At 38.8% G+C, this 13,389-nt stretch overlaps 1 protein-coding gene across 1 annotated transcript in view; it reads right to left on the bottom strand.

Moving 5' to 3' along the window:
* Positions 1–423: 423 nt before the first annotated feature.
* Positions 424–13,389, bottom strand: part of CALM2 (calmodulin 2 (phosphorylase kinase, delta)) — a 30,426-nt gene continuing 17,460 nt past the window's right edge. Inside the window, exons 2-6 of the mRNA XM_010004956.1 lie at positions 9,430–9,460; positions 4,222–4,365; positions 4,042–4,148; positions 3,027–3,162; positions 424–1,678 (exon numbers count right to left, since the gene is read on the bottom strand). Of these exons, the coding sequence (XP_010003258.1) occupies positions 1,650–1,678; positions 3,027–3,162; positions 4,042–4,148; positions 4,222–4,365; positions 9,430–9,460 (447 nt within the window). The 3' untranslated portion in view covers positions 424–1,649. The remainder of the gene's footprint in view (positions 1,679–3,026; positions 3,163–4,041; positions 4,149–4,221; positions 4,366–9,429; positions 9,461–13,389) is intronic.

Genomic DNA, 13,389 nt, shown 5'->3' with positions numbered 1-13,389 from the left:
ACCAGTGACAGTAACCAGATAAAAGGGCCAATGATTTGTTCAAAGGCAACCAGAATCCCCAAACAAGATAACATACAGTATATGTAAGATCAGTCAGATCTTGCTGGGAAAGTACAGAAGCAAGGGGCATAACAAGCCTCTGGCATTCTTTTGAGGTCTTGAATTTGTCCTTGGTTAAAACCAGGTTTGTTTTCAGCTTTAAAAAAATAATTAAACCTTGACAAAAAAATAATGCTAGAAGCACAATCATGCTCATTAGCAGATTAGTAAGAGAATGTTTTCTTTCTGTACTTTGAGCTGACTGCATCCTGAATGAGAACTCAGACATGGCAGTTTCAGAAAAGACCAGGTGTGAGATTAGTTACCCCAATATAGCAGCTGACAGGGAATAAACTTCAAAATAATTAAAAGAAAGCAAACAGGTTTAGTTGTCCGAACAAGGAATTTTAATTTTAGGTCAACTATTGAACTAGGTCAACATCCAGTTCACAATGTCTACAGATAGTGGGCATAGCCAGTCACTACGGTAAGTTTATTGAAGCACCAAGCTCCACACAAGACTGTAAAATACATTTTAAACTACTAGTAAGAAAGCTTCTTCAAGTCAACAATACTATTAAGGGCCAGAGTTTCAGGACTAAGTTTTCACCTTCCAAGCTATTTTTAAGACAGCCAATCCATTGCATAAGCAAACCAAACTGCTACATACTGAAACACAGAGCAGCAACTCTATTGAACAATTCCTGTAAATAATTCAAGGATACATTGAAACAGTATGGGTAAATTGTAATTTTTTATTGGAAAACAAATATACAACTTGGAATGGATTTGAGGCAAATCGTGCCATAAGCAGATTTTTTTTAAAATAAGTGGCTAAACAAAGTTTAAAAAGCATAGTAACAAGAGGAGAAAATGTTTTCTGGTACAGGACCAGCAGTACAAAAAAAACTTGTGTACGAGTACCTGGATAAATCACCCGTTTTGCATTAGTGCAACTTAAGTTTCATATTGTTGACTGTCAATCGTCCACAATGTTAAGACTCCACATTTCAACAACATGTTACAGGCATGGCCACAAACAAGTTACTGTGAAATAAGCTAGGAGAATTATTTAAACAGTGCATTAGCCACATGTATATATACTATTCACATGGTTTTATCCTGCAGTTAGCTGCAGGTGTCCTCATCTTCCATCACAGAAAGTGGAATGAACTCCTTTATGTACTGGAGAACTAGTGCCAGCATGTTGCTTTAACTAAGGAATTGCTAATGCCTGGTAAACCCTATCTTACTTCATGTAACTTGTTACATTAGTCATACCTAAGTCTCCTAAAGAAAGCTACTTTTTTTAAAACAGACAACCCAGATGTTCCCTCAGTTAACCAACTCCATCTAACTTTAGATGTGCAGAAGGGCTTAAATATCCAGAGTAAGCCACATGCAACATTTGTTACTTAGATCAATTTTCCAAAAATCAGAACAATGACAGTAAGATAAAGGAGAAAAACATGGAGGAATGGCCTTCTAATTACTATACATGCATATTCTTTTGACAGTAAGGGAAAAACCTTTTACAGATAAGTTACAAACAGAGAAAAGGCAAATAAACAATTTTGTACAAGAAATTTAACACATTCTGTACAACGTCTTCACTTCGCTGTCATCATTTGTACAAACTCTGTAAAAGGAAAGAGATGCATCAGTTATTGACAGAAAAACCTGAATTCCAAGATGTGAGAAGTGACCTCCCTTACTAGTGCTTAACACCATTTTGAAACTATGTTCTCAGTTACATGCAAAAAAGCATCTTCAAGACAGCATCCTTTTCCACCCATCACACCTAAAAACCTCCTATTTTTAATGGCAAAAGGCCACTACTTGTATAAAAAAAAGCTGGTTCCTCAGGGAACTGAGGAACAACAGTCTATTTCCAAAGCTCAACATTACAGGTCCTCATGCTCACTGACTTACAGACAGAAAAGATACCCAAGAATGACTAAAGAATCAGTAGAAACTGTGCTGAAATGAAAACCAGTCAAGCAGATGTACAAGCAAGAAACTGTGCTGGTTTTAGTATTATCAAGGCTCTATTTTGTCTGACTGGCTATGAGCAAATGACTCATTGCTTATTCACAGCACATTGGAAGTTAGATCCCATAAAATAGTATTCTTATCTTGATAACCATAGTTTCAGGAACAATAACAAAAAATCTGGGAACCTAAAAGGCATTAACTGGTTGCTGAAGTTTCAAAAGAGTAACTGGAAACAAGAGGGATGCCTACCTTCTAGTGCCAGCCTCTAAACAGCCTATTCCTAAGTATGAAGCAGCGGCCTGATTCATAAAAGCACTTTTTCAACTCAGGTGAGAGCTTATCAGGAGGTCACAACCAAAAACGCTTTGAAGGGAAGCCACACCTACACCTCAGAAATAGTAAAGGTACTCTTTTCTGTAGGATGCGCAGAAAATTAAAATGGGAACAACTTAGTGCTTCTGAGCTGCAAGCAATTGTCTAACAGAATTCCTCCTGCTTGCATGACTTTTAAAGTGAAGGAAAAAAGGAAATAGAAGTTAGCTACTCCTGTAGCTGATTTGTGTGAAATCACTTGAGATCTTCTAAAGATCTTGAAAATTGTGTATTTTAGAAGCTTTCCCCATTTAGTAATTTTAAAAACATTTAATTACTTGCTACAGTCAGATAAACATTCATTAGTGAACAGAACAATATGTGAACATCTGCTAACTTTCTTATTCTAATGGTCACTAGACTTCATAAGTAATTTCTTACACTGCACTGTTAATAGTCACTTTATGCCTTTGGCATAAAGGTTAGCAATAACTCACTCAAACTTAAACCTATGTACACCAGAGTGTACATACTGAAAGACATTAGCTTAAATGAACCCTAACTGTAGAGAAGACCTCATCTGAACACTGCCCTATTTAAACTTGGTGCACCCATCAGCATCTACACAATCACAAGCATGAAAAGTGCTAGACAAAAAAAAATAATTGTTAACTCCTTACCTTCATAGTTTACTTGACCATCACCATCAATGTCTGCTTCCCTAATCATTTCATCAACTTCTTCATCTGTTAGCTTCTCCCCAAGATTTGTCATCACATGACGGAGCTCTGCAGCACTAATGTAACCGTTACCATCCTGGGAAGGAAAAAAGGAAGACTGGTACAGACTTGTCCAAGGCCTACCTATGGAAGCTTAAGAATAGCTTAAAAATACTGCAGAGCAAGTTGAACACTAAGAAGTCAGCAAAGCTTTAACATTACAAGTGAGAGAAGTGAGAGCTGTAAGCGTATCTACAGGATCTCAGTCTTAAAAACACATTTAAAAAACAACTTATCCAGTATTATCTACTTTGGTTGTCCTACCCTGAGACATTTTTTAATCACTGTCAATGCAATCAGCACTTTCTGCAAACTTTTTAGGTGACAGATGCCTGATCAATCATATGACCGTCTGATTCAAGTGTCTGTTTCTTAGAACCAAAGGAACTTCTCATTGACTTGTTTCCTGAGAGTCCAACAGAAAGGCACAAGGCCTTTTGAGACCACTTTTACCTATTCCATTCTAGTTGAGACACTGGATATTATATGATAGTGTATATGAACTTTGGACTGACTAGTCCCTTCCCAGAGCCCAAAGTACCTAATATTTTATCTTCTGTTTAATTGTGCATCTTGCTTAAGATTCATTTAGCAATTTACTTAGTAAAGCCTAAATAAAATATTTAAAAGATTACCATTTTATACATTTAAGCAGTTTCCCTGCCAGCCTTGTAACAGTATTTCAGTATCATAGCAAGCGGTAGCTTAACAGTACCACTCACTGCTGTAAGTAACAATGATTCAATGGACTTTCACATACAGTACCACAGACTGAATTTTAGGGTGACTAGTTAACCTAGATAACAGGTTCTAGATAACAGGACTGCAGATACTCCTCAGTTCAGTGAGGAAGCTCATTAGAAGACAGACCATGTTCTCCTAACAGAAATATTTGTTAAGGTAAAAATTTTAGTACCTTGTCAAACACACGGAACGCTTCTCTAATTTCTTCTTCGCTATCTGTATCTTTCATTTTTCTTGCCATCATTGTCAGAAACTCTGGAAAGTCAATTGTGCCATTGCCTGCAAAACAGTTGCTTTGTTAGAAACACGTGTTTTAGGCACTTTATGGTATTACTTATTAGTAAAATCTTACCATCAGCATCTACTTCATTGATCATATCCTGTAGCTCTGCTTCTGTGGGGTTTTGACCAAGCGATCTCATCACTGTCCCCAACTCCTTTGTAGTTATAGTACCATCACCATCCTTGTCAAATAGTGAAAAAGCTTCTTTGAATTCTGCACAACAACAACAAAGGAGTTAATCACTTCAGCTTTCAGATGTTTAGCTTACTTGTGTAAGAAACCATTGCTGCTTATTGCTGTAAATTACAAAACTTGATTTCATTCTCCAAGAAACTTCAATACACTGCTCAGTCTGCTGTAACTGCAATGCCAGTATTGAAGCTCCAACATCTGGAAAACAACCCACCAGTCTACCAATCAATCTCTCTGACCTAAATAACATGGTTGGACATCCATTTCACAAGCACTCTGCTGTTTGTTACCATCTGTCAAGAACAAGGACCCCTAGTACAGAACTGAAAAGAATAGCTATTTGTAACTAGCATGATTCACATCCTTGGCAGGAACTGCTTCTCTCATAAGAAAATATGGTATTACTTTGACAAATATGAAAAACGGTACGCAAATTCAAGCGCTACAGCTTCATAGCACTTTTATTACTAATAGAGGAGACAAGTCAATGGAAAAAGATATAATCAGTCCAAACTAAAAATAGTTTCTCATTATAACTCACTTCCACTGGACATGCAAGTTTGAACAGTATATGCTACATGAAGTCACAGTTTCTAGCACCACAGGTCTTAACATTCAGCTGTATCTAGCTAAAATTGGATTTTTTCTCCCATCTCTCCCATTTGACTGCTGCAGTTCTTCCATCTATGTATATACAAAACTCCAGTCACTTGTTCAAGGAGGAAAGTCACAGGAGTCTTAATTTCTGGAAGGTTGCTTAGAAACTTGTTTCAACCTTAACTGTATCCTAAGACAGCCTTTATAGAACTAGTCAAAAACAGCTGTAAGACTGCTTAACTGTGTTTCAGTGCTACCTTTCAGTGCTAACCCCCTACAATGGCTGTATTGTAGCCAGCAACATTAACACAAGCAATAACTTGTTTAATTGTCCACTCCAAAAATGAAACTGGTTTTCATCCATGCCATCTGTTTGTCTTTGGCCACACACCTTAAACTAGCTCACTGGGCTTCAGTAGCTCATACACAAAACAGTTAAAACATGAAAAAATACACATTCCCTTGTATAGCTCAGATAATCTTACAGCTTTCAAGGCACCAAGATCATGCCTTTGGAGAACTCATTAGCTCAACAGTTCTCCTGCATGAGAAATACTTCAAAAATTAATTTTTTCAATGTTCCCAAGCAGCCAGCTTTCCAGATGGTAGGTTTCCCAGACCAAAATTAGTCACAGTAAAAGCTGTGTTTTCACATGAACTGCATAAGGCCTTACTTCATCCATTTCACACTCTGAAACACTGGAGGTGAGTGTAAGCTGGCAAATATTAAAAATGTAGCTACAAAAATAGGCTTTTTATAGTTCAGGAATGCATAATACCAGAGTCACAGTTGAGCTCCATCCAGGAAAAAAAAAATTCCTCTACATTTAAGCCTGAAGTGTTCCAAAAGCCTACTCCCATTGCTTAGAAGTTAAGAATTAGAGAAGGCTACCACAGGAGCCAGCAAAACAGTTTCAAGCCAGTGTTGTATAGTCACAAAGCAGAAATGGGTAGCTACAATCTGTACCTACAGTAACTTTCAAATAGCCTTTGGGGCTAGTTTTATTTAGCCTTAAGGCAAAGAGGTTTATTAGGAGTAAAATTTTACACTGGGGAAGAAAGGGCTTTAGGGTCAAAATCTAGTAGAGAAGCTCAGAGTCTAACATGGAAGGACCCCAAAAATGGACACAGCATTTTCCTCAACAGTCAGGTATTCAAGCATTACACAAAACATCTAGCTGTTGACCTTAGCTTGAAGGACAACTGCCACTCATCTAAATGTAAAGACGACTTCACAGTACTGCAATGATCCTGCTTAAAAAATGCAACACTTAATTTTCATGCAAAATTCAAAGACTTGCCTTCTATAACATTGGCCACTCAGTGGTGTATTTTGAACACTTGAAATGAACCACTCAAGGGATGACTCTAAGTTTCTTTCACTCAAAGATGCTGTAGGCTAAGGAACAACCAGCTATAAGAAATAACCATGAAGCAAAGCAAATAAAAGATCAGCAGCATGTTACTGTTTGAAATGCTGAATCAATTTGGTAATATGATTAAAATACCTATTTATCCACTTCTAGGAACCACCTTCACTAATTAGAACAAAGGAGTAACAACCTATACAGACACAGTTTAGAGTAGAACAAGAACAACCTAGCAACTCAACTCTGGCTTCCTGCAACAAAATTAGAAAACTTCCACACATACACCTTGTGACTCCACATCGCATGTAAAGCAAAGCCTCCCTTGGTTCAGCACTCCTCCAAATCCCAACTGCAAGTGAAAACTCCCTTGCATCCTACATAAGGCTACCCTGTCTGAAGACAGTCCTAGCAAAGTCACTCATCTCCAGGGCAGCCTACAAGGTTTCAGCCTTTCCTTCCTTCTACTTGCAGGCCACATGGAAGAAAGGCTAGTCCAACAGAAGGCAAACTCACACCCCAGCTCAAAATGTTCTATTTCACAAGAATTCAAGGTATTTCTGCACCACATCACCTTTCCAGATGAAGAAGCAGTCTTCAGTGACCTAATATGTTCAGCAAAGCAGAACTACCATTGCCACACAGTCTAGCTAGCTATGTCTGGAACTTTTATAGAAGAATGTCAATTGTTCTCTTCACAGCTACCAGGAGCTCAATGCTTAAACATGACTATTTCTACTAGGAAATAAATTCTAAATAACTCTTGTGGTCAGATCGTCAAGAGAGCACAGCACACTAAAGGAACAAGGCATAATGAACACCATACATAGGCCTACTTGTTCCAAGTCCATTTAGACTTCACTGAGGTCTAGTGGAAGGAAGTACAGCTCACCACATCAGCTGCTTTGAGACAAAAGCATCTTTAGATAATTTTTCCCCCATTATTACCCACATCAAACAGTCCTGACTTATGTAACTTTTTAATACAATGCTTAACCAGTCACCCATTTGACTCTGCAACTTCAATTTTTATTGAAGAAAGCTGCAACTAGCATTCATATTCTGTATTGACTCAGCTTTCAAAATCAGTCTTTCATAAGACCAAAACCTAGGAAATCCTCCACTCCTAAGAAGCTTCAGTTCAGCTTCCACTCCTACAAGAAGCTTCAGTTCTGTATGACTCATTAGTTCTACGAGAACATCCAGAATCTTTAGCAATTGTATGCTAGTGCTTCACAGCAGAGGTGGAAGACTTGTTTTAAGCCCAAAAATGGCTGCTTTAACTACTTTGGCCTTCTATTTAAGAAAGGGAATAGTATCTCTACCTTATAGAACTATTTTCTTAAGTCTGCCTTCAAATCAAAAGCTTTGTATCTTCAGACAAGCTGAAATAGAATGGCAGGGGCTCAAGCCTTTAAAACCAGTCTCTGTAAAACATGCAAACTATACCTGTAACAATTTTCCCAAGACACTGGCCTTCAACAGCAAAACTATGCAGACTGCAGTCAACTGCAACCCTTTCTAAGCAGCAATGGGAATGGTTCCCTAACAGACCAGTAGCGGGCTTATGTCTTCACATCAGAGGTTTATGGTTTACTTGCAAACACATTTGCTTCACAAAATACCATGGCTGAATTGAAAGTGGCAGACCATTTTACACTGGCTACTAAGTTACATTTTTATTCTTTCCACACAGATCTATTCTACTATGATGAGCTTATTAATACTCACTTTTGGCTCTGAGACTTGTACTATCATTACTTAAAAGCTAATGTTTGCACTAATACTGAGGTAGTGTTAATAAGCTTCCTGTGTATACTCCATATTCAGCTGCATTAACTAACAAAGCTTCTACAGTTAAGAACTGGAACAACCAAGCATTATTGAAAAGCCAGCAGTGACAATTTATAAAGCCTGCTCCCATTAAACTGATCACAAACCCTTAAGATATGTAGGCCACTTCCAGAAAAAAATGAGTTGAATTAGATTTGGCTTGTGCTTACTCATAAGACAGTACCATGGCAACAAATAAATACACTAAGGACTTTCCACAAACCATAATTAGTCTCCTATGAGTTAAAGCAAGTTTCTGAAGTCTAAAGGCTACAGAACAATGTTCTTACACTTCAAATTTAGTAATTATGGTAATGACAAAGTAGCTTATTATGCCACTTCTGTTTAATACAGTCTCCAAGAGCCACACCACAGTTAAATAGAAATGCCTTTTAGAGACTTATTTGTATGCTTGACCTGGTACTATTAGATTAGCAGAACCCTAACACCCTCCAAAATAATTTTACCTGACAGCTGCAGACTTCCTCACATTAACACTATATGCTTGTCAAATCAAAACCCCTTTTTAAGTGTACATGGCAATGCTCAATTCTACATCACCATGTTTAAGTCATATCACTTAATGAAGCTGAAATCAGTCTTCACAGAGCAGTGACAGATACTAGTTTGTGCAGCCTGCATGAGTAGGAGACATGATAACCTTGGTAAACAGCAGTGCACAGAAAGCATTGTTGGGGGCCAATACAAAGATTTAAGAGACGCATATTTACTGAAGCATTTCAGAGTGTGCCAGACCATCAGAAGTGTGCAGTACACTTGTGTACAAGTCCACAATACAGTTCCAAATATGGAATATCAAAGTCATCATCATGATGCCAGTCTCCACTGTCATTGAACTCAGCCACTCCAAAACACCTTCAGTGACAGAAGACCACAAAATTTTTGCCTTCTGTTAGAAAAGCACTCCAGGTTCCAAAGTCTTCACCAGAAATTCACACATTCCCTCTCCCCCAGCTCTCCTTTCAGTCTGCACTGGGGTCAAATCTGTAGTCATGATCGAAAAAAAAAAAAAAAGAGTCCAAAGGACTACCAGCTAGTAAAACTGTGAGGATTATCAAACTGTTCTAGTGAAAAAATCTGTTCATCAATTGTACCCATTCTGCTTTTACTGTTTTTGAAACTTAGGTGACAAAACCTTCCACAATACTTCCACAATACTTCTTCAGTATCTAAGAAAGCTAAGTATCTTGTGTAACACTGACTGTCACTGGATTAAGAGATGTGCCAGGTCAAGTAGGAGTAGTAACACATCAAGTAAAAACCTCACCTGCAATCTGCTCTTCTGTCAGTTGATCAGCCTGCAATAAAAGAGAATATCATTATAGTTGTAGCAAGAGTTCAAGGAAAAATAAGACAGACTTGTACAGGTCTCTGAATATGGTAGCTGTTCTTCAGGACTTAGGTGTAGCATTCTGAATTAGTTCTAACCCATCAAGCAATCATGATTACTTTTGAGCTAAGTAAGAACTGACAGCATGTTCTCATTACCTGACCCTGCAGTATCTGGTACACCCAAATAATGGATTACCTTGTGTATCAATTACCCAAGCAACACTAGCCAACTCAAGGCACACAGATCCCTCTAGACTGGTTTTAAACACTCATTAACACAGTGAACTACTGGTAGTAATACTTAAGTGTTAAAGCTGAGGCTAGTTTACCAAAGTCTAAGTAATGCAGCAGTAACCCCCAAGTCCCAAATTTACAGCAGATGAGTCTCTTCTGCAAAGTTACAATGCCGTAATTATAAAAAGATACTATTCTATAGAAATAAATTGTCCCTTGATTAACATGAAGCTTCACGATCAAGACCTGATTATAAAAAACTGACTCCATATAATAGATACTAGCAGTTTCAACACAAACTTGTGATTTCAATGCATTTGCCTTATGACTGTCTAGACTTTTTTCAGACCACTGGGCATAGACTCAAGTAGCATAAGGTAATCTACAGGGTGACCAGAGAAAGATTCAGTGGCAACGACAAAATTTCTGTATAAGCTCAGTAAGCCCCAGCTTATACCTCATTTTGTTGTATCACTGAGCAGTTTTGAATCAACTGGATTTGGCAGCAATAAAACACACTTAGTCCTCCAGTCCAAACCCAAAATGGACTTCACTCTTGAACGTGCACAAAGGTGTTCAAAGACTGCAGAAATATATTTAGGTTTTGCAAGGCAGCTTATTCTTCAAATTCTGGATAGCTTCAGTTGAGTTGCATTATACCATCAAACATTTCCTTCAAAGCAGCTCCTTCAGCTCTTTACCTTACAGTAGTCTACCAATAAGTAAAGAACCAAACATTTTAAAATCCAAAAAGATACACTCACTGTGCAAGTTCAACATAACTCTTAGTTTTGTTCCTACTGTGACCAATTCAGCAATATTCTTATAATTACTGCAATATTGACAGCTAGAAACTTCTTCAGTTGTTAGCTGCACCCCCAAAGATGTGCATACTCAGTCATCTTCCAATCAAACACTTATAGAAAGATGTATATACAACCTGTCAATTTTTACTTTACTAATTTTAATTACATTTCCTGTGTGATGTACTCTAGGTGGCCCTGCTCTGGCAGGGGGCTTGGACTAGATGATCTTTTGAGGTCCCTTCCAACCCCTAGGATTCTGTGATTCTATACTGCATTCAAACTTAAGTTACCAGTTTCTGGTTATTCTTCCTTCAACAGAAGTGGAGTTAGCTGCTCAAGCAACCACACGAGAGTTGAACCGCTTACAAAAAAAAGTATGAATACAACAGCCCAAGATAAAGGAAGGACACCACCAGTGATTTCACAGACTGCCTGTGGCTCACGTGCTCTAAGAATCGAGACCACGCTACTAAGCAACTTCTAGAAGACCAGCCAATGGGTACTTGCAGCTATAGACTCCTTTTGTTCCAATTTCAGCAGCTGTAGGAAGTATTCCCATGCAGGTTCAACTTTTTTCTTTAAAAAAAAACCCATGAAATCTAGGGTGGCAGCTACACTACTAAGAACATCGCCAACTCAACACTAGGCTTTGAGACAGAAGCCTTCTGCTGGTCCTCCAAAAGAATCCTTATAGATGCTTGCCTGGAGTGTATCATTAACACAGACAGACTCATACCGTTGCATGCTATTTACATTTTTATGTCTTGAGTGAAGAGAATGATCTGCAGAAATGGAGCACGATATTTATATCCACAGAAAGCTGAAGTAGCAAGAACCTAGTTTATTTAGGCCAATACTTATGGGTTACCAAATTGAGTCACATACTGTTTTATATAAAGTTTTATGTAAAGACATGACATTAACCAGTGTTTAAGCTGTTAAGTGTTCCTGAACAATTCTAGCAACTTAAAACATCCTATAGCCACTAAGCATAAATTTGGATAAGCTTTCTAAGAGATGCAGTGTTTGAGGAGAGCATGAAGCTTATGAGAAGCGAGAGGTATACAGCAGTTGAAAGATAAGCTCAGAGGTGGGGCAGGGTTGAACAAACACCATCTGTGCTCTGCAGTGCTAGGCTCTGCAGGGACTGCTGCGCAACAGCAGTAAAAGGCGGAGCCAGCAAGTCTGCCAGATCATTCCCTCCCATGCCACTCAGGTGGAGGGCTATCAGCCCAGATCCATGCCTGTGAATTACAGGCCAGGATGGTCTCGTTCTTAAGTTCTTCGTCCAGAATTTAAGCTGGATACTCATGCAACATACATAAGACAGAATGCACACCCTCAGTAATGCAACTTCAGATACAGTGAAATTACAACTGTAACATGCCTACGCTGAGGTTCTGACATGTCTCTTACTACGGCCAAGATCCAGTGGCAAACCTTTGAATGAAGTCAGGGAACCCAGCACAGCTTTGACATAGCATCCTGTGATTCATGTTGCAGCACTTTCATTTTCACTGCAATAGCTCCCATCCCCCCACCCCCAGAAGGCCTGACAAAGAATCTAAGCCTCCAAAAACAGAAGGGGAGCTGTTATGTGTGCAGCAGTTTTAGTGGCACTTGCAGCCTCTAGAGGTAGTGTTTCATTACAGTCGTAGTTGCTATGCAGTAATCAGTTTGGAAGATCTTCAACAGAGCTAATACCGTCTCATAGAAAACTATCAGCAAATCACAGAACCAGTGACACTTCCCTTTCAAAACTTTGTATTTTGGTATACCTCACAGGTGTCGAATCTGAATGGGCAGTTCTGTTCTGGCAAGATTAACTGAAGAACAAAAACTAGGCAGACTAGCATATAAGGGACAAAATTACCCTCACAGGAGGTTTGCTTATTTTGCTAGCAAAGCATTCTGCTTTATCTAGTATGTGCAGTATTGGACGTTATGTTCACAGGCTTAGCCAGTTCGGTCTGTCAGGATGAACTATAACCACATTCAAAATGTCACTGTGCCTCCTGGACACACCCATTTTTATATAGACCTTGCTTGAAGATACTCCATTTTTGGTTCTGTACAGAAGACTACTAAAAGCAGTAAGAGTCTTGCTGCTAGATTCACGGATTTTCCTTTATGGATTGGTTGCTGTATAGGTTCACAATTAAAGCAAAAGAACCAATTCAGGTTTCGGTTTGCCTAAAGCATTAACAAATCCCCCTTACTTTTAAGTACCCATCGTTCACATTAGACACGGCGAGTTGATAGTCATCTTACTCCTTAAAAGCATGTAATGAATGAAAAGGCAATTCCACTATACTGGATCTTCTCTTAATGCAGAGATCGTACTAAGTGGTCATTGGTGTTGCTTTTGCGACAGAATTGCTCCTTTTTGTACGTGTTTCAGCATCCACTTGTTTTAATTAAAAAAGCTGAACTCATATCCTTTAAACCGAATTTGAATCAATTCTCCAATTCCATAAAATGTGTTCTGTTTCGACAGCTGATTAAAATTCTTAACAAACGTACTGCTAAGAAAAATAAACTGTGCTTTATCGAGAAAATGCAGGACTGTCCACCGCAACGACCAAAACGGAAAGCCAAAATTTAAATAAAAAAAGCATTAATCCCTTGTTCGATGGAGCCACCGACAGCATGGCGTTATCATGAAATCGGCAGGGGAGAGAGAGCGGCTCCAACGTGAGCTGACAACAGGTCTAGCATGGAGGGAGATGGTGCAGTGAGGCAGCCTGCCCCTCATCATCATGCTGCTCAGAGGCTGCAGGGCTCCGCATTGCATTATTACCAGGCGCAACACACCTCGCTAGCGAGCCAGACATCTTAAGGGCTGGCAGCAGCCG

Source organism: Chaetura pelagica, unplaced genomic scaffold, assembly GCF_000747805.2.
Source record: "Chaetura pelagica isolate M959 unplaced genomic scaffold, ChaPel_1.0 scaffold13, whole genome shotgun sequence".
Classification (NCBI taxonomy): Eukaryota; Metazoa; Chordata; class Aves; order Apodiformes; family Apodidae; genus Chaetura; species Chaetura pelagica.
This window is presented reverse-complemented; position numbering and strand designations above follow the sequence as displayed.